At 38.9% G+C, this 27491-nt stretch overlaps 1 protein-coding gene across 4 annotated transcripts in view; it reads left to right on the forward strand.

Annotated features, from left to right (window-relative positions):
* LOC137128570 (endothelin-converting enzyme-like 1) overlaps positions 1–24301 on the forward strand; it is a 43292-nt gene extending 18991 nt beyond the window's left edge. For 3 of the 4 annotated variants that reach the window (XM_067506803.1, XM_067506802.1, XM_067506805.1), the window contains 12 exons: positions 2900–3122; positions 7801–7899; positions 8400–8474; positions 10926–11029; positions 11983–12041; positions 14826–14877; positions 17911–17978; positions 18384–18532; positions 19982–20047; positions 20472–20567; positions 22386–22462; positions 22601–24301. In XM_067506803.1, the coding sequence (XP_067362904.1) occupies positions 2900–3122; positions 7801–7899; positions 8400–8474; positions 10926–11029; positions 11983–12041; positions 14826–14877; positions 17911–17978; positions 18384–18532; positions 19982–20047; positions 20472–20567; positions 22386–22462; positions 22601–22700 (1168 nt within the window). In that variant the 3' untranslated portion in view covers positions 22701–24301. The remainder of the gene's footprint in view (positions 1–2899; positions 3123–7800; positions 7900–8399; positions 8475–10925; positions 11030–11982; positions 12042–14825; positions 14878–17910; positions 17979–18383; positions 18533–19981; positions 20048–20471; positions 20568–22385; positions 22463–22600) is intronic. The other variant, XM_067506806.1, reaches the window with a different exon arrangement.
* Positions 24302–27491: the final 3190 nt, after the last annotated feature.

Genomic DNA, 27491 nt, shown 5'->3' on the forward strand with positions numbered 1-27491 from the left:
AAATATAAAGTGATCAACCTCTAAATCTTTCACCTCACCCACTGTGATTATTCAGTAGGGAAGTTTCAAATAGACGAAGTCCTCTCTCCTCCATTACCTACAGGGTCATTACCTGTGGTAATGTGTTGATTCGGTGCACAGGGACAGTGTCTTTTCATCTCCCTAACTAGCCCCATTAAAATCCATTCAGCTAATGAGCCTTCACTCAGTCCTCCGGTGATTAAGACCTAAGGTTTGATCTGTACTGCGCTCTCACCAACAAGCCCTCTGCTTTCATTTAGTTCCGCTGTGACTCCATTACTGCACAAAGCACATGTGACCATGTAAAGGTGATTTGACACTGCAGGGATGTTTTTAGGAAGCCAAAGACAATTTGATTTTATGTTTTGGAAGAGTCCATTTCAATTAACATATGATGCAAAGGTTTTCAAAGTGATGTTTTGTTATTAAAGGAGTTCTAGATGCCGTAGTCCCACACAGTAATAAGAAAGTTTAGGTTATTTAACAGTGTTTGAAACGGTATTAAATATTACTAAATAAAATATTGCTTTATTAATTACCAATGAAAAAAGGAATTACAGTAAAGTGTAGACAGTTACACATTTTTTAGGTCTTTGGCCCCTGTGTGTCAGCGTACAGTATTTCATTTACAACAAAATAATAGAAAACAGCGTGGAAGATAGAACTCATTCAACACATAGTGCCCAAAATCCAGGGCCTGCAAATAATTGAACAGATACACATGAAGTCAAACACTATCATAATATATAACAATTTGTAAATGTCCTTCGCAGTCAATGACCTGAAGTCTTGAAAAATGAGGTAGGATGCTTTGGGCCATTAACACTTCCTTTTTTTTCTCCCCGCTTTTCCTTTTCCATCACTGTGATGGAGGTTTCTTTCTTTTTTTTTTTTCCTTTTTTTTTGTTCATCAGTCTATATAGTTTTCCCTTTCGAAAATGTACAGCCTCAAAGGGTTAATAAACAATACTTATCAGGACCTATAGTTTGAGGCTTCCAACTGAAAGGCAAAACACAAAGACACAATAGTGCCCTCTAAAACTACTGATATTTCTAGTTCAGCTCCACTATTGACTGAGGAACACCATTGCTCAGGGCCTTCTTAAATGCAAATTATTGTTACAAAATGATTTATATGACTTGTTTTGGATGTAACAGCATTCACCGTTGTTTTTAACAGTCATTATTTGCATAAGAACATAAGAGTCTGGCTGTCAGGGACGTAGAAGTGCTTGAAATGATCAATGCTGCCCTGTTTTCTGGTCTCGAATAATCAACTACGCAGGCCTGACAAATAACACACTCTGCTGAGGCAAGTAAAAAATTAATCCGCAATGTCAGTTTGGTTTATAGTAACCACATAGCTCATTGTGTAGTGTCCTGTTTTACCCTAAGAGATTACTGTCATTGCTTTTCTTCAGAAATACTGTTAAGTAAAACATTGCTCCTTCTCACCCATCTCTGCCACACAGGACTAGAGAAAATGCGGCACCATCATATTGATGATTTCCACACATGTGGGCACACGAATACACACATGAATATTGTTCAAACTTAAACTTACACCTGTCCATGTATGCCTGTGGATTCAACCTGCAGCAAACGGGTGATGGCATAATTTCACTAACCAACTAATAAAGCAAAAGCAGCCACACCTGTAACACATGTTGATTAGCTGATGGTGCTGATGATCAAGGACATCACCTGAGTATCTCATTCATTCATTCATTTAGCCCCCTTTCTTCCACCTCCTGCGTTCCTTTCCCTTTTCCCGTCAATTAAATTCACTTCACAAGTGCTTTGTTGGCGGGACCTCTGGGGTGCCGTTGCCAAGGCACTTTTGATTTAATATCTGTCATGCAAAGGGAGAAAAAAAAACGGTGAAAAACAACAACAACAACAACATGCCTTGAGGTTTGCATGGTGCCTCGCACTAGGAGGGGAGGGGGCATTTGTCCCCGCAGGGCAGATTAGATGTGTGCACCCAGTAGGGGCATGAGGACATACCAGCTCTCCGTTGTCTGGGGGAGAAGACACAGCTTGAATACATAAATGAATGATCCATTTTCTCTCCTCCCGCCCGACACTTTCCTTTACCCTTCTGCTGCCTCTCTGCTGTGAGTCACTCTGGATTGGAGCGAGCTGTTCTTTAACTGTTGGACCCTATTGACTCCAACACAGTTCGCTCTCGATCACTGTCTCCCTCATGTTTTCAGTCTAACTTTTCTGACTCTTAAGGGGCTCAGAGGGCAGATGGAAAGACAGAAAGTTTGAAACAAATGGAGCAGGATTGCAGTTAGTCACAGATGTACACAAAGTATACAAGAGGAAGTATGCGCACAAGTTACAGTGCATTTTATTTTAAAGCAAGACTGTGTTGAATTAAATTGATTTAACACAGTTAAAAAGAGACCATGAGTAGGAAAATAAACTTGAGTGAACCAGACTAAATTGTAAATCTTAAGTTGCCAATTGTAGATTTAATTACCACTATCTTGTTATGTCACTCATGGCCACATTGGTGACTGTTTAACAAAAAGTCTCACTTTCAGGGTTCTTTATAATACAGGAATGTTTTTGTTATAGTAGACACCATTTGTGTTGCTTTAATGAAACACTGGGACAGTTTTCTGTAGAGAAATGTTTCAATAGAACTCAAAAAGAATTTTTGAATCCACTCCCTTGTTAGCTGCCGAGAACATATATTCCACAATGAATAATGAATCTTAAGCAGATGATTGGAAAACGTTCGACTGCTGTCACTGACTCTTTTAACCACAAACATCTGTCTTTCAAATAGGCTAAGTAAAGACAAATTTAATCAAAGCTAAATCTGTGATAGTTTTACTAACCATTTATCTTTCTCCCTTCATCCTAGGGTTCTCCATAACTACATGTTGTGGCGCATCGTGGCAGCCCTAAGTGAGCACTTGTCCACTGCCTTCCGCAGCACTATACACGAGTTTTCTCGGGAAATTGATGGCACTGAACAGCAGCTGGAGCTGGGTAGGCTCTGCCTCACGCAGGCCAACAAACACTTTGGCATGGCCCTGGGAGCCCTGTTCGTCCAACAACACTTCTCCTCACAGAGCAAGGCAAAGGTATGGGTGGACTGATGGACGAGTGATGGGACAGTTGAGTGAAAAGGCATTACTGTACTGATAATGATTTACACCGATACAAGTACTAAACTGTTTTGCTTCTTGTATGAGTTGCTGGACAGTAAAATTGTGGAGTGCATCATATTAAGAACAGGTTGTAATGTTTTGGCCCCCTTGTTCAATTTGAATAAGGTGCTCAAAAAATCAGAACCACATCTTAAAAAAAAACTCCACACCATGACCTCAATATGAAACACATAGTACAATTATCACCTTATGGACAGTTTCAACTTTAAAACTGAGCAATTATAACCTTGTAAGAGTAGAATTCATGGCAGAGGTGCATTTTTGAATTGCATTAGATTGTACATGTTTACCTAATAAAGTGTGTTATAGCGGTAATATACTTTTACAAGATATACACGAATATGCAAGACATGAGCCAGCTAAACCCCACTGGTTTTGCAGAATTTGCAATCCAATCCTGGTTAAGACATAATTTACCTCTTTTCATCCATCCAGGCTAATGCAGGGCTTTCCCCATTATTATTATTATTGCATTACTGTAATATTATTACTTTTCCTATAAATGCGTAGTGCAAAAAGTTACAAATAATATTTTAGTAATATTACTGTTACTCCATCCAAAAACAATTTGCTAGAATGCAAGTTTTGTTGTTACCACTTGAAAGATTGATTTTAAATCCAATATTTAATATTAGTCATTGCTAGCAACGTCACTATTAGCATGCAACATATGCAGAAAGCTGGTGTGAAACGTGTGCCTCCATTCAAAGGCTGGAAATATTCCCATTACGTTGATACAAACATGTTACATCCTCACTTGATGTTTGTGCTCATAGCACTCCAACCGTTTCCTGACCTTAAAATTAACTTTGCCTGTCTGTGTATTTTTGCGCACAGTGCATATAAGAACTAACTATTATTCAGGATTGTAGGGTTTACTCAGATAAAGGAATGTAAAGTGAGCTCTTAGTGTGTCTGTACCATAAGCCATCTGTTTCTGAAGTAACATTACTCTCTTGAAACTTTGGGGACTTTTTAACAAAAAACTAACTCTGTGGTAACATCAGAGCAAAGTGTGATTGCATAGGGTCATCCACTGCATTAACCTTTATAAATCAGGTGCAAATGACAAAAGACATAACCACATATACATTCATACAGAACCCTACATCTGACTCATTAGTTAGAAATCAGCATTCTGTGGTTCATTATTTCTGTTTGTCCTTGCCTGATCTGAAGTTTTATCAGCAACATATGTTGTCCTCTTAAAATAACTTCTGCTGCTGTAGGACATCACCCAACATGTGATGTAATATTACAACAGGAGAAGTGCGGAAAAGCATTTGATAATTTGGCTTATAAACAGTTTCAACCCATTATTTGTGACCACTACCCCCAGTATCTGTAGTTTCTGGGGGGTCCCCACCAGGAAGAAGAAAAATTGGTGCATATGGTTACATGTAAATTATGTGCAGGTAGTGGTAAGATTATTTCTACTGTGAAAAACACTACAGATACACCCCAAGAAAAATGAGCCTGCATCAGTGGCGGAGGATATTATTTTTGAACATAATAAGAAAAACTAACCCAACACTGGTGTTCACAGTGTTAAAAATTTTAAAATGTAAACATTTTGACTAGCTTTAACTAGACTCGAAACAATATCTAAAGTGAAAACTGCATGACTTGAGGATGATTGTCTACCAGGGCTATGCATGAAGGTAATGGAGGTGCTCATTACTGATTCAAAATAAGGATCTCCTGTTTGAGGATTCAATTCTAAAGACACAGTTTTCACCAAAGCCATGTTTACTTGTATTTAAATGATCAGTGAAATATTATTTTTTGTAATTAAAAGTATAGATTTTTCTGGTATATTTAAACTTGTATTGTAGATGACATACTACAAGCATTTTGTGTGTAGTATGATATCAGGATGCAGCATCCAACTCTTTCCGTATCCCACTTAATCTGAAACACAGAACAAGAACGAGAAATTTCACAGCATTCAGGCTGAGAAGGATGTTTCTTGCATGTGATTCCTGAGAATGTTTTTTGTACATTTTGTTTTACCTTTTTTAAAATATTCTTCTTGTTGAAATATAAGTTTAAGAGCCATTTTCCATACAGAACTTTAAACTTGCACAAACAGAGCACAAAACATTTTTTTCTCTAGCCGCCAGATATTTCAAACAATTTATGTTTTCACGAGCAATTCTGAGCAACAGATTGACTGAACCATGTGTCAAGCTGCAACTGTTTCCAATACTACTTAAACTGACAATAATATGCAATAATGACCAATTTATCTAGAAATCTCATTGGTTAATTTAAAAATAACTGGACAGAAATGACACTAATTTGAAAGCATGTGATATTCAAAGAGTAACATGTACAAAACTGTCAGTTAGGTGAGATGTCCTTCATTCTGTCCTGCAACAGGAAAAATACTTTGAAATAGTAAATATTGCCATGTTTGACAATATTTTTTAATCAACTGAGATATTTCTAGGTTCAGCAAACAAAAAATTAAGATTTTCTAACATTTCATAGCTTTCAGGACTGGCAACGCTGAAGCTTTTTCAAAACACATTTCAATGTTTTTCTCTTGTAGTTCATATTTCCTCCTTTTTGGACACTCAGGGACAGTGTGAGGTGATCCAGCTGTGTCTTTTGTCATGGCTATATGGTTTTGATTGATTCCTGTACTGTGATCTGGAAATACCATCCATGTCAATCAAAACTGTCTGCTGTGTCTGCCTCTCACTCACTATTTTTCTGTTACTATTTTGTTCTCTGCATAGGTCGGTCACTACTAATCTCCCACCTCTGCCCTTTAGCCCCCTTCCTGTCCACCTAAATTCTACCTCATGTGTTTCTTATCTCAGTCTAGGACATGGGATGTGGTTTCCAATGGGATTTCTAACCTTTGTAACCCCATACTCTTCCTTTAAGTCCCTCATCATCATCTGTTTCACCTTTTACTTCTTGTTCTCTCACTACCCACCCTGCACTACACTTTTTTATATTGATATCTTTTTTTATGCCATCTTTTAAATCTCTGCTGAAGCTCAGGACTATAAAGCATAAAACAAGTCTGACACAACTGGATACGTTCTGGATGCTAATTACTCTTCATGTGCAGCTCCATAATTGAAATTTAAAGTTCCCAAGCTCCTAATTTTCCATTTAAGATTCTAATAAGATACTAAGTGTTTGAATAGTGCTCCAAGCAAGTGGAGCCTCTCTGATTAATATAAGAATGGAGAAGAGGGATTGTTAGCATCAAGCTGACAGTAAGGCAGTTTTTTTTTTTTTTGCCAATAAACAAGGGTGCTAACAGTAAACATCACTCAAACCATCAACAGTATTTGTCTGTGTTTTATGTGTCAAATGTTAGCAGGCTGGAAAGTGTCACACTAGGTTATACCATTTTTGGTGTGGTCTATGTCCACACTGATGATTTCATGTTGCTCGCAGACATCATTCTGTCCGGTGTTGGCATGTTCACACAGGTTGGAGATCTCATTATCGACATGAGCTGTACCAGACCTGAAGTCAGTGGCGATATATGTGGCCTTGACGGACTCACTAATGCTGCTCACCTCAGCATGACCAGGAATTAATGAGTCTCAGGAGCTGGAGCTGAGAAAGGATGGGAAAGACGGGCTTTCTTGTTAGACTGAATCATCAATGTAGAGAGAACTGAAGGGCACAACAAGTCCTGATGACTTTTAGGGATATAATTTCTGTCTACGGTAGTTTGAGAAACCATCAGTGTAGTTTCTTAAAACTTAAAGTTTACGCAGAACTATGCTAGAACAGAAAAAGAAGCCTGATATTTGACAGCTTTGAAAGCCCCTCAATTATGTCCAGTGCCAACATTATATGTTTTACTTCCACAGTATCTGTGGATGAAAATTACAACTTTTAATTACAAGAGATGCTAAGCTGCGTGTCTTCATGCTTACATCTCAATGTGTGACAAACAAAAACAGGCATGCAGGAGTGAAAACAATCATCTTGGGAAGCTCAGAGGAGCTCTTGGACGTGTGAAAAGGGGAACTCCATAAATTTGAGACATCCAATTTTGCTCCATTGGTGGCAGGTTTCAAAGCATAAAAAAATCTGGTATGTGGATCTGCTGCATAGAGTTATATACTAAATCTGTCCATCGTGGGTCTGACAGTTTTGTAGGAATGCAATTCTGAATTGACTAAATACTCATATCTGAAGGTAGAGGTGGTTAGAATTAATTTTATACCCCTATATAGACTTTCTGCATGGTCCCAGAGGACCTCACTCACATTATGGCAGCTCCTTCACTTTACACTTTGCAGTAGAAGCTTCTACTGAGCTTCAGTCATGTCACATAATGTGTACTGGTTATCAGTCTACATACACACATTTGAAGGTTGTCTTCCTTGCAGAATGCAAATCAAAGCATCTCATTTCAGTTACAGTTCAGAAACATGTTATCTTCCGTTTTTCTCCATGACAATACGTATGTTTGACTAAATAAGCTAATACAAAAGTAAAATATCAGCTTTTAGTGATTTATTTATTCTAAAACAAATCTGTTACCATCTGTTAGATTGTCAGATATGTTTGAAAGTAACTAAATAAGTATCTTCCAATTATCGGCATCTAGGTCCAGGAGCTGGTGGAGGACATAAAGCACTCCCTGGATCTACGGCTGCAGGAGCTGGACTGGATGGACGAATCCACCAAGGAGGCTGCCCAAGCAAAGGTTCCGAGCCTAACTTAGCTTCTGCATCTCTAGCACAACTCCCTGCCAGATCCGATTAGTATTTGGAAAGAGTTTAATTATTTCTTTGCAATTCTTTTCTTTCCGGGGCTTTGATTGATTGCTTGGTTAGATGGAAGTGTGTGATAGAATACATCAAGGGCTTGACATTGAGAAGTGAGGATTGCCTAATCCGGATCTCTCTGTGGTGCTGTTTTAGGGTCTGCAGCACAAGATATCCCTTCTAATACTTTTACAATCTGAAGTTATAATCCTTTTAGAGGGCCATACTGAATATAAAGAGCTTCCCTGTAATCCTATTACACTGGGTTGGCTTGATTAGCGTGTGTGTGTGTGTTTGTGTGTGTGGATGATTCCTCAGTCCCAGAGACGGTGTGTATGAGTGGCTGTTACTGGATGTGGAGATCATGTTGGACCAGTTGTTATGCTCCACTTTCTTCTTCTCACCGTCATCCCACCCTTTTCTGCTTGTTCTCTCCCAGCTGAAGCACATGATGGTGATGACAGGATACCCAGACTTTTTGCTCAAACCTGAGCTCATAGATCAAGAATATGGGGTGAGTCAGCTCCTTATTTCACTCTGCACTGTCCAGTTGCACTCACCACACACAATACAGTCCCAATTCCCAGCCCCACCCATCTCCCTTTCTCTCTCTAGAAGTATTTTCCATCAGGCACTACAGTGAATCCTACGCGATTGTATTCAGGTGAAGCAAAAATACATGATGCACTGGAGTAAATGATGAGACTCAAATAATAATCTTTATGAAGCATGTGTAAAACCTTGCAGCAGGCAGCTCAGCTGTCAAAATATGCAATCCAGAGTTTGTTGATTGAGAACCTGTGGGGGAAGTTGCATATACAGATGTGTACATACTGTACAACTGGGGACAAGTGGGATGAGTTTTTACTGAAGCGCAGTTTGAAAGAATGAACCTGTAAACAGATTGAGTGAAGGTTGTGCTAAAAAATAAGGAGGAACAGTTACTGTGCTCTCAAAAACCTAATAACAAGTCTGAGCTCACAGCAGAGCTGGAATAATATGGATGTGTAGTGATGGTCAGCAATTAAGAGCATTTATTAAATACAGGTTGGGGATACTTTCAGAGCAAAATATACTGTACCAGTTACTGTAATATTTATTTTAGAGGTACGTACATAAAAATTCTAATACACATTAAATTGCAGTACATTGTTCTGGTTTAAACTATTCAATAGTATATAGTGGTCTCCCATATGTTGTTATATCTGCAGTAATAATCCCATAAAACAATAACTTATGAAAAGGACTAGTCTGTGAAGTAAGCACTTTAATTTTAGTATTAAAATTTTATATTATAGTATTTAAGTATTTTGCATTACTTTTTTTTCCATAGCTGTCTAACTTCAAGGGTCTTTTGCTGTTCACATTTTCGACATTAAATCTGATGTGTAAGCAAACTGTCAGCTTTGAAACGTGTTAAAGGAAAGTTCAACATTTTCGTAGTCACTTTTATGCTGAAGTTCAGTTGAGAAGGTACCAGCAGATATTATCTTAGCACAAGACTAAAAACAGTTACTCTGCCTCTAAGCAGAAATGTCGGCTATCACCCACAAAACAAATGTCAGTTATTAAGCTGCTGAGTTAGGCGATGGCGTCATATATTTACTCACCCTATAAGGTGTTTCTCCATCTTAAAAGTTTACAGACTCTAGACAGGGAGGTGGTTGTGGAAGTTCTGCCACAGACTAGTTTCATCTCCATCTGTCGTTGCAGTTGGGTGTTATGTGTTCGTTTGTCACAAATTGGAAGAAGCACATCTGGTGCTGAAAACAAGCAAACAAGCAAAGAGAGGGAGCACTGTTTATGTCAGTTTAAGTGATGGGGATGTTACTGTACATTAAATTACTTTTGCAAGTTCTCTGTCAGTGAACAATTAAATACTGTAACTGTATTTTAATGTTAGGCACTAGCACCATAGCATGGGGAGCAGACTTCCCAATGATTAAATCATATAATAGGTTCTGTCACAATCGCCATAGATTACTACTAATTACAGTGTAACAGCTAATTAGTAGCTGACTTAATGATATTGTTTGCCCTATTATGGTGCAAATATGCAATTAAACGAATAGTTGAATATTTCAGGTAATACAATTGCACTTTTACTTTGTGGAAAAAAGATTTGGTTCATTCCATTCAACCATTATCGTCAACCTATTTGATATTATCTGTTAATTTACAAATCATTACATTGTTCATGGCCAAACTGAATACATCAACCATTCACAGTGCATGGTAACCTGGCTGGTCAACTGTTTTCATGTGTATGAACAGGAAAACATCATCCCATGGTTTTGGGTCCCAAGGCAATATCACAGTTTCGCTGCCTAGGGGTCTGGTCAGTTTGCAAACATGGAAAAATAGGGCAAAATTAATTCTGAAATTTCTCAAGGTATCTTACAGTTATATGCCACCTGAAGATTAGTAGATGGTGGGTGATGCAGCAGGATATTCACCCTTAACACTGAAGTAAATATAAGAAAATCTGCCCTTTTGAGTGGTCCTGACAGAGCCCAGACCTCAAGAGAGCCATTCATACCAGACATGCTAAGAATATGGCTGAGCTGAAGCAGTTCAATGAACACTGGAAGAATGGTTCAAATTTATCCTGAACACTGAGTGGGTCTGATGTGAAAGCGTGTGTTTGTCCTGTTATTGCTGTCAAAGGGAAGTTTAACCAGTTATTAAATCCAAGGGTTCGCTTACTTTTTCACCAGCCCTGTGAAACTTTAATGAGTGTGTTCAATAAAGACACCAAATATTATAGTTTGTGTTATTAGCTAAAGCAAACTATGTGTATCACATTTAATTACCGCTTTATGCAGAAAGCCAGATAATTATGGGCTCACATGACGTTTTGGTATCGTAACAAGAAGTGCACATCCCAAAATGTCAGACTGTTCCTTTAATACACAGCATGCAGAACGTCTTTGCCCTCACGCTCACTTAAAGTCTGGTTTTGCAGTTTGATGTGGATGAGAAGACTTACTTCAAGAACATTCTCAACAGCATCAAGTTCAACATCAAGCTGTCTGTCAAGAAGATCCATGAAGAGGTGGACAAGACAGCGTGAGTTATATCTCCTCACATTAAACAAGCCACAGTAGCTACTACTGCTTCAGCTCACTGGCATAAAGTAATTGAACAAGGTTATTATCTTTACAATATGATGTGAGCTCATAAAGCTGAGGCTCACACTGGACACTACTTAGCGTGTGTGTTTAATATGTTTGACATGCATGACATGTCTCCCTGTGAATCAGTTTTTAGCTTGACATATTTGTTGATGCGCCTCTAAATTAAGCCAACAGATACCAAATCAACGTACTCAGCTGGACAAAATCCATCTGATTTACTTATCTTGAGCAGCCAGGCAGCGGAAAAGTGCTGTGGGACATGGGGTTCATTTTTCTAAAATAGAGCCCCATATGCGTGGATTGAGTGCCTCTCTGCTATGACAACACATTACAGTCACATTAGTATTCCAAGGTGCTCAAAACAACTGTATCATTAGCCCACACTCAGTGCCCCGAAGAGTTAAATCACACACTTCCCCCTTTATCACCAAAAAAGTGAACCTTTCATCGCTCACTCTCTAGTCACTGGGAAATAAATAAATAAGCGCTCTCTCTTCTCCCCACGTTTGTCTCCCCTTCATCTCTCCGTGGTCCATGCAGAGCCATCAGTCTCTTACTCCTAGAACAAGGGCATCTCACACACTCAGAGTTAGTCATTTTGAGGGATTTCGTGCCAATCGATTGGTCTGGGTTTAAGTGGATTACCATAAAGGAACTGTCTGTGGTTTCATATGCAGAGAGGATCTCTAGCTGTGGGACCACACACACTGAATATTTCTCAGCAGGGGGGTGGGAGGGTTTAGAGATGGGGAGAGATGGGGAGGCATAGGAATTTGGGATTCTGTTCAGGATCTGGGTTTGTTTCAAACAGGTAGATTGGTGATTTGAGGTTGTGCTGTATCCCACTTTTAAACCCTGTTTGTTTGGCACTGTTTTTGTGCTCAGGTGGCTTCTCCCTCCTCAAGCCCTTAATGCCTACTACCTTCCTAACAAGAACCAAATGGGTGAGTGCGTGACTCTTTATTGCATATACTGATATTTGTGTTCTCTCTTTGAGCTGTCTCCACATCCACTCACAATCCTTTCCCTATTGCCATTCTGCACCACGACATGGGACCATGCATTAGTTACACACAATTACACCATGTTGCCACCTGTTTTCAACAAGTTGAACACGACAGCCACTTGGAAAAACAAGCGTCCACCCTCCTCATATCATATTCCTTCTCATCGCTCACTTTCTAATTCGATCTCCACCTCACATACTTAATACCCCCTGGAGGAAAAACAAGCAGGTACACCTTCCCGAGTTTTAACAAATCTAACCTTGCGATGTCACCCCTCCTCTCCCACCCCTCTCTTCACTTTCTCCCAGGCTCGGCTTGCTGACTGTGTCTGCCTGCCTGCTGGATTAAGTCTCTCGCAGAAAAATCAATGGTTTGCTGATGCTAGAGGACAGAACGAGTCAGACAAACACAGTCATCAGGCCCCTTTGGGTTTTTTTTTTACCTGCACACATTATTTCTCTCACTTAACCCAGCCATATCAGTTCTCGGCTCTTCTACTTTTTGTGGTGGATAAATTTTCTAATGTTCTATTTAGTAGTTGTAAAGCTTCCCGTTATTTATCTAGGATCCAGTTCTCTTTCAAGATAGAGTTCAGAGGAATAATTTAAGGTTGCCTAACATTTTTCTGTCTTTATGGAATTATTCCTGTACAATGGTTCAGTTATTTTGTAGTATTATCTACAAAATATGAAAAATATTAACATAAAACATCTCACCTCTCCTGGAAATCCTACCTATTTGTAGTGGCCCCCTTATGCACCTAAGTATATACAGTATCCAAAAGATAGATATATTTTTTAAGAGATTGGGAGACAAACAGTGGGGCAAAAAAGTATTTAGTCAGCCACCAATTGTGCAAGTTCTCCCGCTTAAAATGATGACAGAGGTCTGTAATTTTCATCATAGGTACACTTCCACTGTGAGAGACCGAATGCGGAAAAAAAATCCAGGAATCACATTGTAAGATTTTGAAAGAATTTCTTTTTAAATTCCTGCGTAAAATAAGTATTTGGTCAATAAAAAAAGTTCAACTCAATACTTTGTAATATAACCTTTGTTGCCAATGACAGAGGTCAAACGTTTCCTGTAGGTCTTCACCAGGTTTGCACACACTGTCCCATTCTTCCATGCAGATCTCCTCTAGAGCAGTGATGTTTTGGGGCTGTCGCTGGGCAACACGGGCTTTCACCTCCCTCCACAGATTTTCTATAGGGTTGAGGTCTGGAGACTGGCTAGGCCACTCCAGGACCTTGAAATGCTTCTTACGGAGCCACTCCTTCATTGCCCGGGCGCTGTGTTTGGGATCATTCCAATATTTAATTGTCAATGATATAGAATAAATTCATTTTCTTAGATAGTATACAACTCTTTAGTTTTTCATTGATCTATAATTTAGGGGACAGGTATTTGACAGAACAAGAGAAATTGTCATACATGCATGCATATAGTAGTACCCTGCCCCTCATGAGACTCCGTGTGTGTGTCAGTCTGGGAGAAGGTCTTCTTAATTAGTGAGTTCTGTTGATGACAACAGATAAGGGTCAAACTGTACCGGGTTGTGCAGTGTGGGTAATAAGGACTGTCATACTATACTAAAGTATGACAATAGTTTTAATATGTTATGTTTTCTTGATAAAATTGAATATTCATAGGTAAAGGCCTGGTGGCTCAGTGGGTAAAGCATTGGGTTGGGATGCAGAAGGCCACAGGTTCAAATCACACCCCACCAGGTGTGGCCTCGCCTAGCTGCCAAGGGCGACCTTGGTGGCTGTCCCTAGCCAAGATAAAATGACAGGGTTGTGGCAGGAAGGGCATCCAGTGGAAAAACTCATGCAAAATCAATGTGTAGAATATGTTCTGCTGTGGCGACCCCTGAAGGGACAAGCCGAAAGCCGTTGATCTGTTGATGAAAGCATATTAACAAAAATAGAGAATGTGAAATTATCACACAGCCTGTTTGAGGACATGGGCGCAACCTTGTGAGCTATGCAGTGTGTTAAAACATTAGAATGGGCTGCCTGCAACCTATTCATTAGGCAAAATGTTGTTTCCTTCAATTTGATGAAGAAGACTAGAGTTGAACAGAAAGGGACCCTACATGGAGAAATTAAATTGCAATATCAAACATGTACATGTACAGAATTCCAGTTGCTGTGTGCTAGTTCTGCTAATTGATAGAAAAATAGATAATTTAAAGCCACCCACTGCAAACACTGATATTAGTGAAGAAAAATTTCAGATTTTCAGAATTTTTGTGGACTTCATAATTCAGAGATAGTGATGATTTCAATAAACTAAATGTCGTCTTCAGAATGTATGAGGGTGAGGCAGGATGTGGTAATTCATTGGTAAATCGAGACTTTTCAAGATGAAGTGAGACCTTGCTGCTGTTTATGAGGCTGATTGTAATTTGCTCTTACTGTGTGCTGAAAGAAACGCATTTGGGCAAATAGAGAGACTATTGCTGTCTTCCATAGCAGCAGCACAGTGTATGGATGTACATATTTTACATAAACATCCTGCCTAGCACAGCTTTAAGGCATCAGTGTTTTCCATTTCCTCCAAACTGTCATTTTCCCACTAAAGGGGGCTGCATCAATGTGATGAAGCTTTTACAATTTGTAGCGAAACCCAAGTTTGTGATATTCATGTGAGTTGTAGGCTGTAAAGAGTAACTGAACATTTCGCTTCCCTTGTGTTGTTGCTTTATCTCTCTTCCAGTCTTTCCTGCTGGCATCCTTCAGCCCACTCTTTACAACCCCGAGTTCCCACAGTAAGTACCCCCACACGCACACACTGTCCCTGTTTTTCCTGCTTCTGTCCATAGGGAGGCGGAAACATCTCTGCGGCCACGACAACAAAGGTCATTAAAGGCTATGTAAGCCTGGAAAGCCTCTGCTTCCCTTAAGTCCCAGCACACCTGATTAAAGCAATTTAACTACCCACCAAGAGCTCAATTACTGAACAAAGTCCTGCTAATGGAACAGGTGTCATTGAGAGGTCACCTCCCGAATTTAGGTCTGTCGAGTAATTTGATGGTGTATAAAACCAGATGGTCTCCCTGCCTGTATCTATCAGCTCTGTCTCAACTGTTCTATTTTCTGTGTCTCCAATAATTATTTTTCATGATAAATGTATGGATTAAAGTCACAACAACATTCATAACTTTTTATTAGTCATATAAAATTTAATTTAACATAATATGCACAACTGAAGAAAAATGTTTAAGTAAACACTAATTGTAATTTTAATTGATGTCTGGTGGACACGGGGTTAAAGCTGTGTTTATGTCATGTCGTTGAAACTTTTTACAGGCAGCAAAGTGGGACAGAACATTCTTGTCAACTTCCCCATTGTAACTTTGCGTCTGAATAACTGAACATAACTGAACTGACATCTGTCACCATTACACAAGCATCTTAGTCTAGATCATCTTTAGGGAAAAGAAATATCTTGTAACTCATTCAGAACACTGTTATATTTTACCCCATTCATTTAAGTACAGATGTGTCTAATTTATATTACTGCAGAACATTTATCAATTGTCTGCCTACCTTATAGACCACCGCTGTTTTTTATATATGTATCCAGTACAGTATGAAAACCCAAGGACTGATTGTAGGGGGTTTGCATGGTCAGGCTTAAGGAAAATTCAGAAGGCAATGCATATACATTGTTAAAAAAAACAATATGATTTTAATTGCAGTTTTGATTATCATTATATTTGAAGTGTCAGATGTTGGGATTTCCTTGAACTTTCTGCAAGTTCATTATCATACAGTACTGGCATGAAGTAAAACCAAATGGCTGGAAGAAAATAAATCCAAGAATAAGTTTTGGTGTGGTTTGGCAAGTATCAGTGAGAAAGCAGTGCAGCACTGAGGAATGTGCAGGTAAACATTTTTTCACAACAACATACCCTTTGTTAAGCAAAGCTATTCACTCAGGAGCAAACCTACTGCTGCCAGTATTGAGTATTATTCTAAGCCGATACATACAATACAGTCCAAATCGCTGCACCACCTGATTTCACACCAACTGAGCAAAAAAAATCACACAAAAAAAGCCCACTCTCCTCCTCACAAATATGAGATAATTAGATTCAGCAGCTCGTGTACCCAACATTAGTTAGCACTTCTGTATCTTCATTAGAGGTGATCACCACTACTTCCACTACCTGACGCTGTGCATGCTAATCAATATTAATTAATGATTGTAGTAAAGTCTGTGTGTGTGGGTGTGCGTCTGTCCCCTTGAAGTTATTACTGCAGTAGCTCTAACCTCCCATAAACTCACTCTTGCGCCCACTCCCTCACAGTTACACACACACACACACACACACACACACTCCTCCACTATCACATTGAGTATAATGAAGCTTCAATCAGCCAGTTAGTTTAGCGAGCGAGTCGGGCCCAGTGTGAGGCAGCGTATCGACTAGCTGTCAGAAAGTCATTTTCAGACGTAGCCATGTGAATAGCCCTGAGCCTGCCCTCTCATCGCTCTCTATATCTGCATGTGCAGCAAAGACACCACTCCAGCTTGACCCCAGGTCAAGGAGAGGTGGAGCGACCCGCAGGTTCTTTGAAGCACAGGGACGGACACATGCAAGGCGTGGGCCACTGGGTGACTACATGAGGATGAGAACTTGTATCAACAGCTTGGGAAATTAAGATTTATGTTCAGACTGCTGCTGAAGGGCCCCGGTGCAGATGTTTCCTTCACATGTGAAGCTGATTGTAGATGTTTTCTAATAAGTGTGAATAGACAAATGTGGCAGAGCCGCTTTTTATTCAATACCAATCTGAAGCACACGGTTCCGAAATTAGATCCCAAGTGCAGCTTGTATTTTATCTGGCTTAGCCGACCAGAATTAGCAATGAGGACAATGAGACAGAACAGGGGAGAGACAGCCAAATAGCTGGCTGTAATAAGACACCTCTAATCAGTCAAAAGGCATATTGTTTCCTTTAATGTGTTCAGGATTGTTGTGCATACAGACCTTACTTTGGGCATCTGTAAGAATTAGTAAATACACTTAATAGTGAAACTACACATTTTATGGCATTTATCTTCTGATTAGTAATATGTTTAATACGTACTTTATGATATGTTAGTGTCTCTAAAGCTTGTCTTTAACTTGTTTTCTTAATTTTCTTTGCCAGAGTTGGATGCGAAACGTTCCTACTTTTTTATGTTTTGGCTGTTAAACAGGAGGCTACAGCAGCAGCAGTTAGTTACATTAAACGACGAGTCTGGCTCTGTCTACCTTCCAGCAGTTCTATAATGTGCTACTAATTAGCACATTATGTCTCATTTCTTTCGTTTAGATGGGTTAACCCTAGGAAGACAGCACACAGTATCAGGGAATCAGAGTGACATGCGTCGGCCCGTGCCATGCCTTTGACCTACTCCAAACCGCCCAGTTGTTGGCTGAAGCGGGGAGATTCATCGAGATAAATTCATTTCACCTAACCTTTTGTCTGTTTCTAGTGTTCATGCTAAGATAAGATAAGCTAACCATGTCAGGGCTCCATCTCCTGCAGATTAGAGAGAGGGATCAATTTTATTTTTGTTTTAGCAAGAAAGCGAGCAAGACTATTCCATTTAATGTCTAATCCTATAAAGTGAGACTGTATTGAATTGATCAAAAGTGGGGTTTATTACTTTAAAATGTACTTTAAGGAAAAATATTTTCTAGCTTCAGATGTTTGTGTTTTGTTGGCATTCATGATTTCTAAGCACCTAATGATACTAAGAGTGTCAGTTTTTTCTAATGTTCCCTAATTTTCCCTCCTGCTGCCAGGTCTCTGAACTACGGGGGAATCGGGGCAATCATTGGCCATGAGCTAACACATGGATATGATGACTGGGGTAAGAATGACAACCTCTTCATTTTGAGTTGTTCCCCTGTCATTTTCTTAAACAATTCTGTTTTACAGACATTGGTGCCCTGATGATTTGTATAACTTTATGACATTTGTGGGATGCCTGCTACTGTGCAAAGTTGCAGGCAAAGACAATACTTTTTTAAAACCACAATCTCTAACTTTTATTTACAGTCAGAAGGGCTGCACTTTTTAGATACATCAGGAGGATTAAGTGATCATGTGAAATGCCTGGCAGCTAACTACTAATATACTGATGTGGCCGGCTGCAGTTACCAAAAAGAGTCAGATATGAAGTGCTGGGCAGCTCTTTGGACTGTGAAGGAAAGTTGCAGATTGTATTGTCTCCATGCTAACACTGCCCCCCCTGCCCTTTTGCCCTTCATCTTAGTGATGCAATGGTTCATGTCCCTAGGGGGCCAGTACGACCGACACGGCAACCTCAAGCAGTGGTGGACAGAGGACTCCTACCAGAAGTTCCAGAAAAAGGCTGAATGTATCGTCAAGCTTTATGATAACTTCACCGTTTATAACCAGAGGGTGCGTTTGCACACACACATACTGCACAAGCTATTACTTCTTTGCAGTGTATATAAGAGACATAACATGGATAAATGGGTTCACTGATGTTTTAACTGATTCTAGGTTTATATTGAAAGCTGTGTGTCAGCAAGTCAGTGTCTCAATAGGATGCAGCTTGATTTATTGTCTCTTTAGACAAATACTTCCATTGTTATTTGTGAAAGATGTCTGCAATATTTCATGTGGGTTACAAGCAGATGTGTGTATATTCCTTTAAAGGATCATTCTACCAATTTTACATATATGGGTCGATTTCAGAAAGCTGTTGTATGGTGTCTCCTGCAGCTCTGGAGGAGCTTTGTAAAGTGTGAGCACATAGCCCTGATAATGCAGACAGGGATTTAATCAGAAAACAAATCTAATGCATTTAGGGGATATTTACTATTGAGCTTGGATGGTTTTTCATATATTGAAAGAGTTTTATCCCAATTTATTGTATTTTTGTATATCGTAATTTTTAAAAAAAGCTAATTTGGTGTGTTGTATTGTAAGTTACGATTTTTGACTAAGCCCCTGTCACTCACACAAAGTTTTAAAAACATACTGCAGACAACTGTTGCAGATAATTAATGAGCTGTTATGAGAAATACTTTGCCCACAGATTTGTTCATGTACAAATATTAACAAATTGAAGATCTAAATATGCCTTGAGTGCTCTGGAATGTTTGTGATTGAGTTTTGTACCTCCCTGATCTAGTTTATCTTGTTGGATTAATGTCTTTTTCTTGTGATCAGAGTCATCTCAGCTTGTGGTTAAAGGTTACAGTGTTTTAACAGAGAGCCTAGGTTACACCTGGAGAAGGAAAGTTTTATAAAAATTTGAAAAAAGAAATTCCAGGCAGTGAGGTTCTGACACGTTAATTTTGGTTGTAATAGCCTCTTCCAAGTCTAGACGGCTTTAATAAAATGCAAAATTACCTCCCTGGAGTACATTCATTTCATTCTGTAATATTTTCTACTAAAATCAACAGATTTCAAGACAGACATCTTGGGAAGCAGTGATTCAGAGATTCATGAAAAAATAATCAAATTATAACTCTCATGTCTGTAAAAATCCAGGAAATAGTAAAGACTCTTTTAAACCACAACTTCTCCTGTTAACACTTCCTTAACAAATTAAACAAAACAAGTGTTTTTGGTATTTTTTTTCCTATAATGTAAGCTCCAGCTTAATATTTGATGCATTCATGAAAGTGATATTGATCTTCTCTAACAAATAAGCCTATTTCCTACAGCATATAATTCGAAGTCATTGAATTACCTGACAAAATCAGTGATCACACCAGTTTTTGAAGTCAGCTTTTGCCAGATCCAAGTCCTTGAAGTACATAAAGACCACAAAAACCATTAGGGACAAGCTCTTGAGAACATTCAGTGTTCTGTAAGTTTTTCTTTCTGTGCATCTAGGTGAATGGACGTCTGACACTGGGGGAGAACATAGCAGACATGGGAGGGCTAAAGCTGTCCTACTATGTAAGTAATACCTAATACCAATATTGCTGCTATAGGAGAGATAAATGTGTCTTTAGTCATAAACAGTTTTCTTTGCATATAGTTAAGAACAGAGCTGCTCTGAAATCAAGACATAAACCTTTTAATTCACATTCTCTGCTTTTATCAGAAGATCTAATCCTATAGACCAGTAGGTCTATATTGAAACACGAAGAGAATAATTAAATGAATCGTTTTAAATAAATCATATCAAAATGCTACAGTAGTCAGAATGCCTGCTTATCATGTCAATCAGTTAGATTGGCAAGTAACCATACGTTTTAATGAAATTTTAAATGCCCCTGTTGGTTTCAGATCATAGTTTAACTTTGAATTTGCTACATCAGACATATGAGGCATTGGATTTATTTATTTCATAAGTGTGTCCTCCTTTCCGTCTGTCCAGGCATATCAGAAGTGGGTAAGGGAGCATGGTCCAGAGAGGCCCTTGCCTGGGCTCAAATACACTCACGAGCAGCTGCTCTTCATCGCCTTCGCACAGGTAGAGACGCTTTGCAACAGAATTCACACTTAGGTTTTTTTCCATTACATTTACAAGTTACGTCGCTTTAGCTGCTACTCTCAGCTGGAGCACCTGTTCATAGAGAGCAGGTAGGAGTTGTGTATTATTTCAACATTAGCTGATAAAAGCATTAACCACTGGAAGCTCAGAAAAGAGCTGATGACAGTACAGCCGCTCTCAGCACGAGACCACCCCTGCTCCTTGTAACTATTACCACTCATTTAAATTCAGTGGCTGGACTGAGATTCTGTGCAAAATCTAAACACTATGTAATTTGCAGCATTTTTGTCCTTTTTGAACAGTACCCCAAAGGCAATATGAAAATCATGTTTGTGTACATTTGAAATTTCAAGTATCCAAAATGAATAAAAAGCTTTTGAGCTGAGGCAGTTTATCCGCCTCTCATAAGAAGGCAAACATTATTGCTTTTAAATTTAATTACTTTCTAAATAAATAGTTAAGTCTAAACACAGGTTTGCAATAAATACATTTTATTAAAGATTACTTAGTCAATGTCTGAGCCCGCGATGCTTAGATAATAAAAAACACATCTGCAGCTCACTCTGAGCATCTTAACCACATAAGAATGAAAATTAGGATGTGCCAAGCTGTAAAATATTTTGGGCACATCGGTGTCTGTGATTCAACTGGGTGAGTCACTGACACCTGAAGAGAGCAGTGAGTGAGATTACCAGACCTGAACATACAGCTGTGGTGTTCATGGTGCAGTCTCCCCTCTCTGTCTGCTCTCTAAAACCAAGGGCAGAACTCAGCTGCTCCTCATCCACAGAGCAGAGGGGAGGAAGGACACAGGGAGCCCAGGGAAGACTTCAGTAACTTTAGTTTAGGACGTTTTTACATTTGACTTGCTTCTATTGCACGTACAGTAACAAGTAAATTTTTTATCTGCACGTGTTCAACAATACGTCTGTAAAGATTCTCAATCATCCAGGTTTGGTTAGCTGTTCATATCACTGAATCATATCAACTAGACTTATTTCTTCTTTGTTAGAAATGTTTCACTACTAATTTAAGCAGCTTCTTAAGTCTAATGGAAAATGGGTTAGAGACCCATATATATCCTCCGGAGTAGCCCTACTCTGAAAGATATAACTGGCTCTCTAAATCCAGTTGACGTGATTCTGAGTGTGTTACTTGGTGAACATATTCGGACAAGTTCAACAAGTCACTCTCTCAGAATAACTATAAAAATCCGATTTGCCTGCATTCCTTCATTCACCATTGATCACCAGCCAGCGATTTTGTTGGTTAATTGTTAATTACTAAACACGCACTGACGTGAAAGCTGGCTGCATAGGTTAATGTACACTAACCAATCAATACTGCTGTTCTGTGTGACAACAACAACTTACTATGTTGGATTTTGTCTGTGCAGATGATTGTTTCACCTGCAGTCTCTGTGCATAATGACTTAGTTACAGCATATTTGTTAGTTTAAATATGAGAACTATATTACATGTTCTAGAAATTAGGTCTGATATTTTACAATTCTGTTTATTGTGCTTATCCACATCCATATCCAAAAGAAAGCCTGGTATAAATGATTTCTTTCTGGGACCAAACCAAATGACAGTATTCAGCACAGTAAATCACCTGCTGCACCAGTGCAGATCAGCTGACTGTTAAGTCGGTCTTTGCCAGCATGTGTGTGGAGTAGTTTATTAATGTTTTATTATTCTCAGTGATCAGCTTTCTTTCCCAGACCTCACTTCTCCTTTTGCTGTTCCTAAAGGGAATGAGAGAAACTGATGTGATTGGCCACTATTGTCTTTTCAGAACTGGTGTATGAAGAGAAGATCTCAGTCTATCTACTTGCAGCTCCTGACAGATAAACACGCACCAGAACACTACCGGTACAGTACACACACATACTGCCAGCAAGTCATAGTTTCGTTTCCGTATGCTTTTGCTTTTATTTAAGAGAAATCATTGTAAAATTCCCAGGCTGTCTAAAAATGACTGTCCTGCATGTTTGTTTCTTCTGCCTGCAGAGTGATCGGCAGCGTTTCCCAGTTTGATGAGTTTGCTCGTGTTTTCCACTGTCCGAAGGGTTCCCCAATGAACCCTGTGGACAAATGCTCCGTATGGTGACCTTTCCACCCAGCCTGTTGACATTGGGATGACCATCTTCACAACCCCCTGCCCGCCTGCATATACACCGAGCATTCATAAGGATGGTACAGAGTGTGTAAAGCTTGCTCTTGCCGACACAGCATACAGGAAGAAAAATGTATAGTTACATTTTCAATCAGAGAAGTTTATGCAATCATATCTGAACTAACCAAACTGAAGCACGGTCATGTGACCTACATATTATTTATATTTTTTCTATGTTTAGATTTGTTTTCAAAACATCTATTTTTGTATTTTAGCAGATGTCACATACATTATGCATAGGATTCATAAGCTATTTGGTTTTTAATTAAGCAACATATTTCCTCACTTGTTTCTCTTATTTGTAGCATCAACTAGAAAAACTTCAGAAGCAGATCCAAAAGTTCAGTCCCTAATGTAAACCGGACAAGAGTCAATTTAGAATGAACTGTGATCAGTAGCATCCCTGTGCCTGCCAAAATGTTGGTGTTCTTTCAGACTGGTCTTGGAATTGAATTTGCGTCACAGCACTGCACTCTCGTGGCTGCAAAGAGCAATGGTCACCGTTCAGCTGTCATGACTATTGTAGTTGTTTGCCTGCATAGGTCTCTTGTTACTGTGAATGTTTGTACGAATTTTACAATTTGTCGACTTTTTTAAAACAAGGGTGGCCTCGTGTTGGGTGTTTTTCTCAGGATTTGTAGCAAAGTGCAGCGCAAAATGGGCGATTTTTGTGTCTTACAACATTTAACCTATAGTACAAGTCACACGGGAGCTGGTACCTTTATGAAACAGGCTAGTGCACAGGCAACAAATTGACCCTGTTAGATGAGCTGATTTGAGAGCCCCTGAAAATTATTCACATTTGTTTCCGGATTAAAAATGAAAGATCTTAGGACAACTCTCTTCCCTGGAATCAGGTGAGAGAGTGAGGTCCCATCATACATTTTCAGTTAACACAAGAAAAAAATCCGAAGCCACTCTAAAAATTCACGTGCAAGTATGGTAGATGGAGAATCATACATTTGTACACAGTGTTATGTAAAAAAAAAAATTACTTTTGTATAAAAAATCTGTTGGTACTAAAAAATGTCTTTGTACAGTGAAGAAATATCAGATGTTATTGTTTGTTTTGATGAAAATGCATGTTTCCCCTCTGATCCATATACGGAAGATAACACATCTGACTACAGCTGCTAGGACACGTGGCCGCTATCTCTCCCTCTCTATTGGTCACTGTTTAATGTTTTAATAAACACAAAAGATCACTGTCATCAAGCATGGAGGTGTGTGTGTGTGTGTGTGTGTGTGTGTGAGTGACTTCACTCCTGTACTTGCTGGTTGTTATCAGTTTGACTGTCTCATCAGCTGTGTCCTCTCAGGCTTCTGTCCCATAGTGATGTGGGCCAGCGCTGGAGGTCTCTATATCTGCCTCCCAACTGATGGAAAGCTGCAGAGGAAATCAAACAACACTTAAACAGTATAAATCAGAGGTGTATTGCCAGTGTTGTTCTAACCAAAGTTCCTCCTGCTGCAATGTAAACGAGGATCAAGAAGCATTATGGACTGTACTTGTGCTTATAAAGTGTGAGCTCTGAGTAGTGAGTCGTGCAGTCTGATCCACAACAGGTATTTCAGAACAATCTAGTTCTATGCATCCCGTCCTGTCCAGGTGTACAGAAACGGCTTCAGCCCTGAAACACATCTGTCTTCCAAATGACTAAATACAGCTCTCTTTACTAATCCTGTTTTAATGACCTCTTTAGCCTGTTGGAGGGAAGCAGCTTCAGTACAGCTGGGGTAAATAAAATGACAGATAACACACAATTTGTCTAATGTGAGTTTTCAGTGGCACAGGGCCCCATTATGATTTGTATAGTCAAATGCAACTGAAAGTATCGTCCACTCATAAGGCATCAAAAGCTACAAGCATGTAGTCAACAGTGCTTTTACACATCTGTGCTTCTCTGAAAGTCTCTGGGGATTTAAACAGTGAAGAAATTAACTTAAAGGCGTATTCGTGCACATCAGATGAGGAGAAATGCGTAATTGTTCCAAACTGCCAAATATGTTTTTCTGGTGGTTCTTATGGTTTCAGTGGCTTAAGAGGTCAACATTTATTTAGATTTAAGCTTTATCTTGAACCAAAAGAGAAAAGGATAATCAGACAAACTTACTTTAAAAAGACAAGACTAAAACATTTAGACTGAGGAAAAAAGGGAAAACATTAAGAGATAACACTCACCTGTTTTGAGTTCACCTCAATCATCTGGATCCTTGTGGTCATCCGGCTCTTCCAGATTCCTGATGCTCTTCCTTTACCCTCTGTTGTCACAGCACACTGAATATTTATACAAAGGTTCATGGTGTTAAAATTAACTTTTTGGCCAATAGAAATCACAAGAAATGTACTTGAGTTTCTAATTGTGTTTTATTGTAAAATGCATGTCCATCTTCTCATGTCCGACTTTTTTAAGACAGGCTCTTTAGGATTATCACAAACTTCAATTTTATGATAAATGTTCTGAAGTAATACTACCAAAAGATTTTATTTTGTGCCAATATGAGGTACTTATGGACAGTTGTGATCTTATTGGACTGGAGAAGGAAAAACTGCATTGTGGGGAAAACTAAAAGTCTTCATTATGTTAAGTCAGTTTAGGTGATGGTTCATAGCACAACAGTTAATGAAGGGAAGGAAAATGCTTAATATCCACTACCTCTACAATCTTTATAAAAGATTAATTAAGGTTACCTCTGATTTTGAAAGCTGTGCTGCCTCAGCTGACCCCTCTGCTACAAGCCTTCTGATTGGACAGCAAATTCTCCAGCTTAGACATCTGAGGTCGGAGCAGCTGGTCGGTCTTGGGCGTGTCAGCAGTCATAGAGAAGAAAACAGGAATTAACATAACACATTTTTACACATTAAGTCTTTCAGCAGTTTTACACCTTACAAATTTTAGCTTAAATCCTATTTTTAAGAGATTAAGACACTATTTACAGATTTATACAGTATATTTAATAAATACAAAACAGAATAAAACTATTTTTTTACCTCTAAGATTTCTTGCAGTCTCTTCATGAAAAATTCTTTGTCTTTTCTATTTTGTTGCTTTACAGAGCAGAGTTCTTCACATAAATAACTGCTCTTTCACTGAGCCTTATACAGCTCCTCATCTCTGCATTACATAGTGATATCTACACGTTGTTACCAAACAGTTGGACAGTGTGTACCTCAGTGAGATGGCCTGGTACTGCTCTCTGCAGTTGGTCAACACTGCCTGCTCCAAACTGTGGGCAGGTCTCTTTTTGTCACCTTTGGCTGCATCCCAGCCTTTCTGAAACACACAAACGTTGGTCTTACTATACTTTAAAAGTTACCGACATAATACACAGAGCATTCACAAACCATTCTCCCTGACTTTTACCCTAAACTTAACCATCAAAACTAAATGTCTAAGATAACGTCAACCTAATTAGTACCTTAACCAAGTCTCCTCTACCCATTTTAAAGGAAGCTTCAAAATGTTGTCACAATGATGGAATTCACATACATACGCAGCCTTGATTATACAAAAATGTGAAAAAAAACATGACCAGATAAACCCACTAGAGGGATTTACCCTCTACCAAATTTGAGCTCCCTTAAAACACACAATATTGTAGATTATACATTGCATTTTAATTATATTGTGCCCAGAGCCAGTACTCTTAGGCTATAATGCTACATTTCTCCATGTTTGTTGTAATTTAAAATGAAATTTGTTTAGAATATAGAGTAAGACATGTGAAATCATTTAGTACCTAAAACTAGATTATTTTTTATTCCCCACTCTCAATATCATCAACATCAACATCTTGAAAGCACAGATTCATCATTCAATCAAAATTTCAAAAAACTATAGAAGAAAAGTTGTTGATGCTCATCAGGCTGGAAGCGTTACAAAAGACGCAAAACATTTGCCTCCACCAGTTGTGTACAATTATTAATTATTACAGCCTGTTTTAGCCGCTTCTGGAATGGAATGGCTTCTGAGATCACCATACAATGTGAACATATCGATCAGTGGATGGCAGCTCAACAGAAAGTGGAATTATGCAGCAAGACCCTAAACACACAAGCTGTTCAACCAGAGAATGGTCAGAGCTGAAGAAATTGAATGTTTGGCCCTGAGGCAGGCAGGTCATGGAAGGACGGCAAATACCATCCCTGAGTTGAAGTTGTTCTGTAAGTAGGAATGCTGATGGACAGGGCTGACAAACAATCACCAGAAATGTATAGTTGAACTTATTGCTGCAAATAAGGGTGACACCAGTTACAGATACTTTTGCCACACATAAACCTTTTAAACTGAATTTTCCACAATATATTAATAAGTATACTTTTTTAAGTTATGCTGTAAGGGAAAAATTAAACCAAGAGTCTAAGGAGTATTTTTTAATTTTTGACAAGAGTTAATTCTTTTCCTTTCACAACTTTTTAAAATAAATTTCCGATTTTATTGTTTTTGGGCCCTGTGAATATTTTATAAGTTTTTTTCTGCCTCAATTGCAGCTTTTCCCAGGGGAAATGTATGCTATATACAGTTGCCTTATTAAGAAAGTCCAGAAAACTGGTAATATGTTAAGGTATTTTTTGGCATTAACAATAATAAACATATACAGCATGCATGTACATTGTTTACCACCTTTACCATCAGCAAGAAAACCACACCGCTGTTTTAAACTAACTCACATTAGACCAATAGAAACATTCTGACTTCTTACAGCTCTGTTGGTCTTGACGTT

Source organism: Channa argus, chromosome 6 (genome assembly GCF_033026475.1).
Source record: "Channa argus isolate prfri chromosome 6, Channa argus male v1.0, whole genome shotgun sequence".
In the NCBI taxonomy this organism is placed as follows: Eukaryota; Metazoa; Chordata; class Actinopteri; order Anabantiformes; family Channidae; genus Channa; species Channa argus.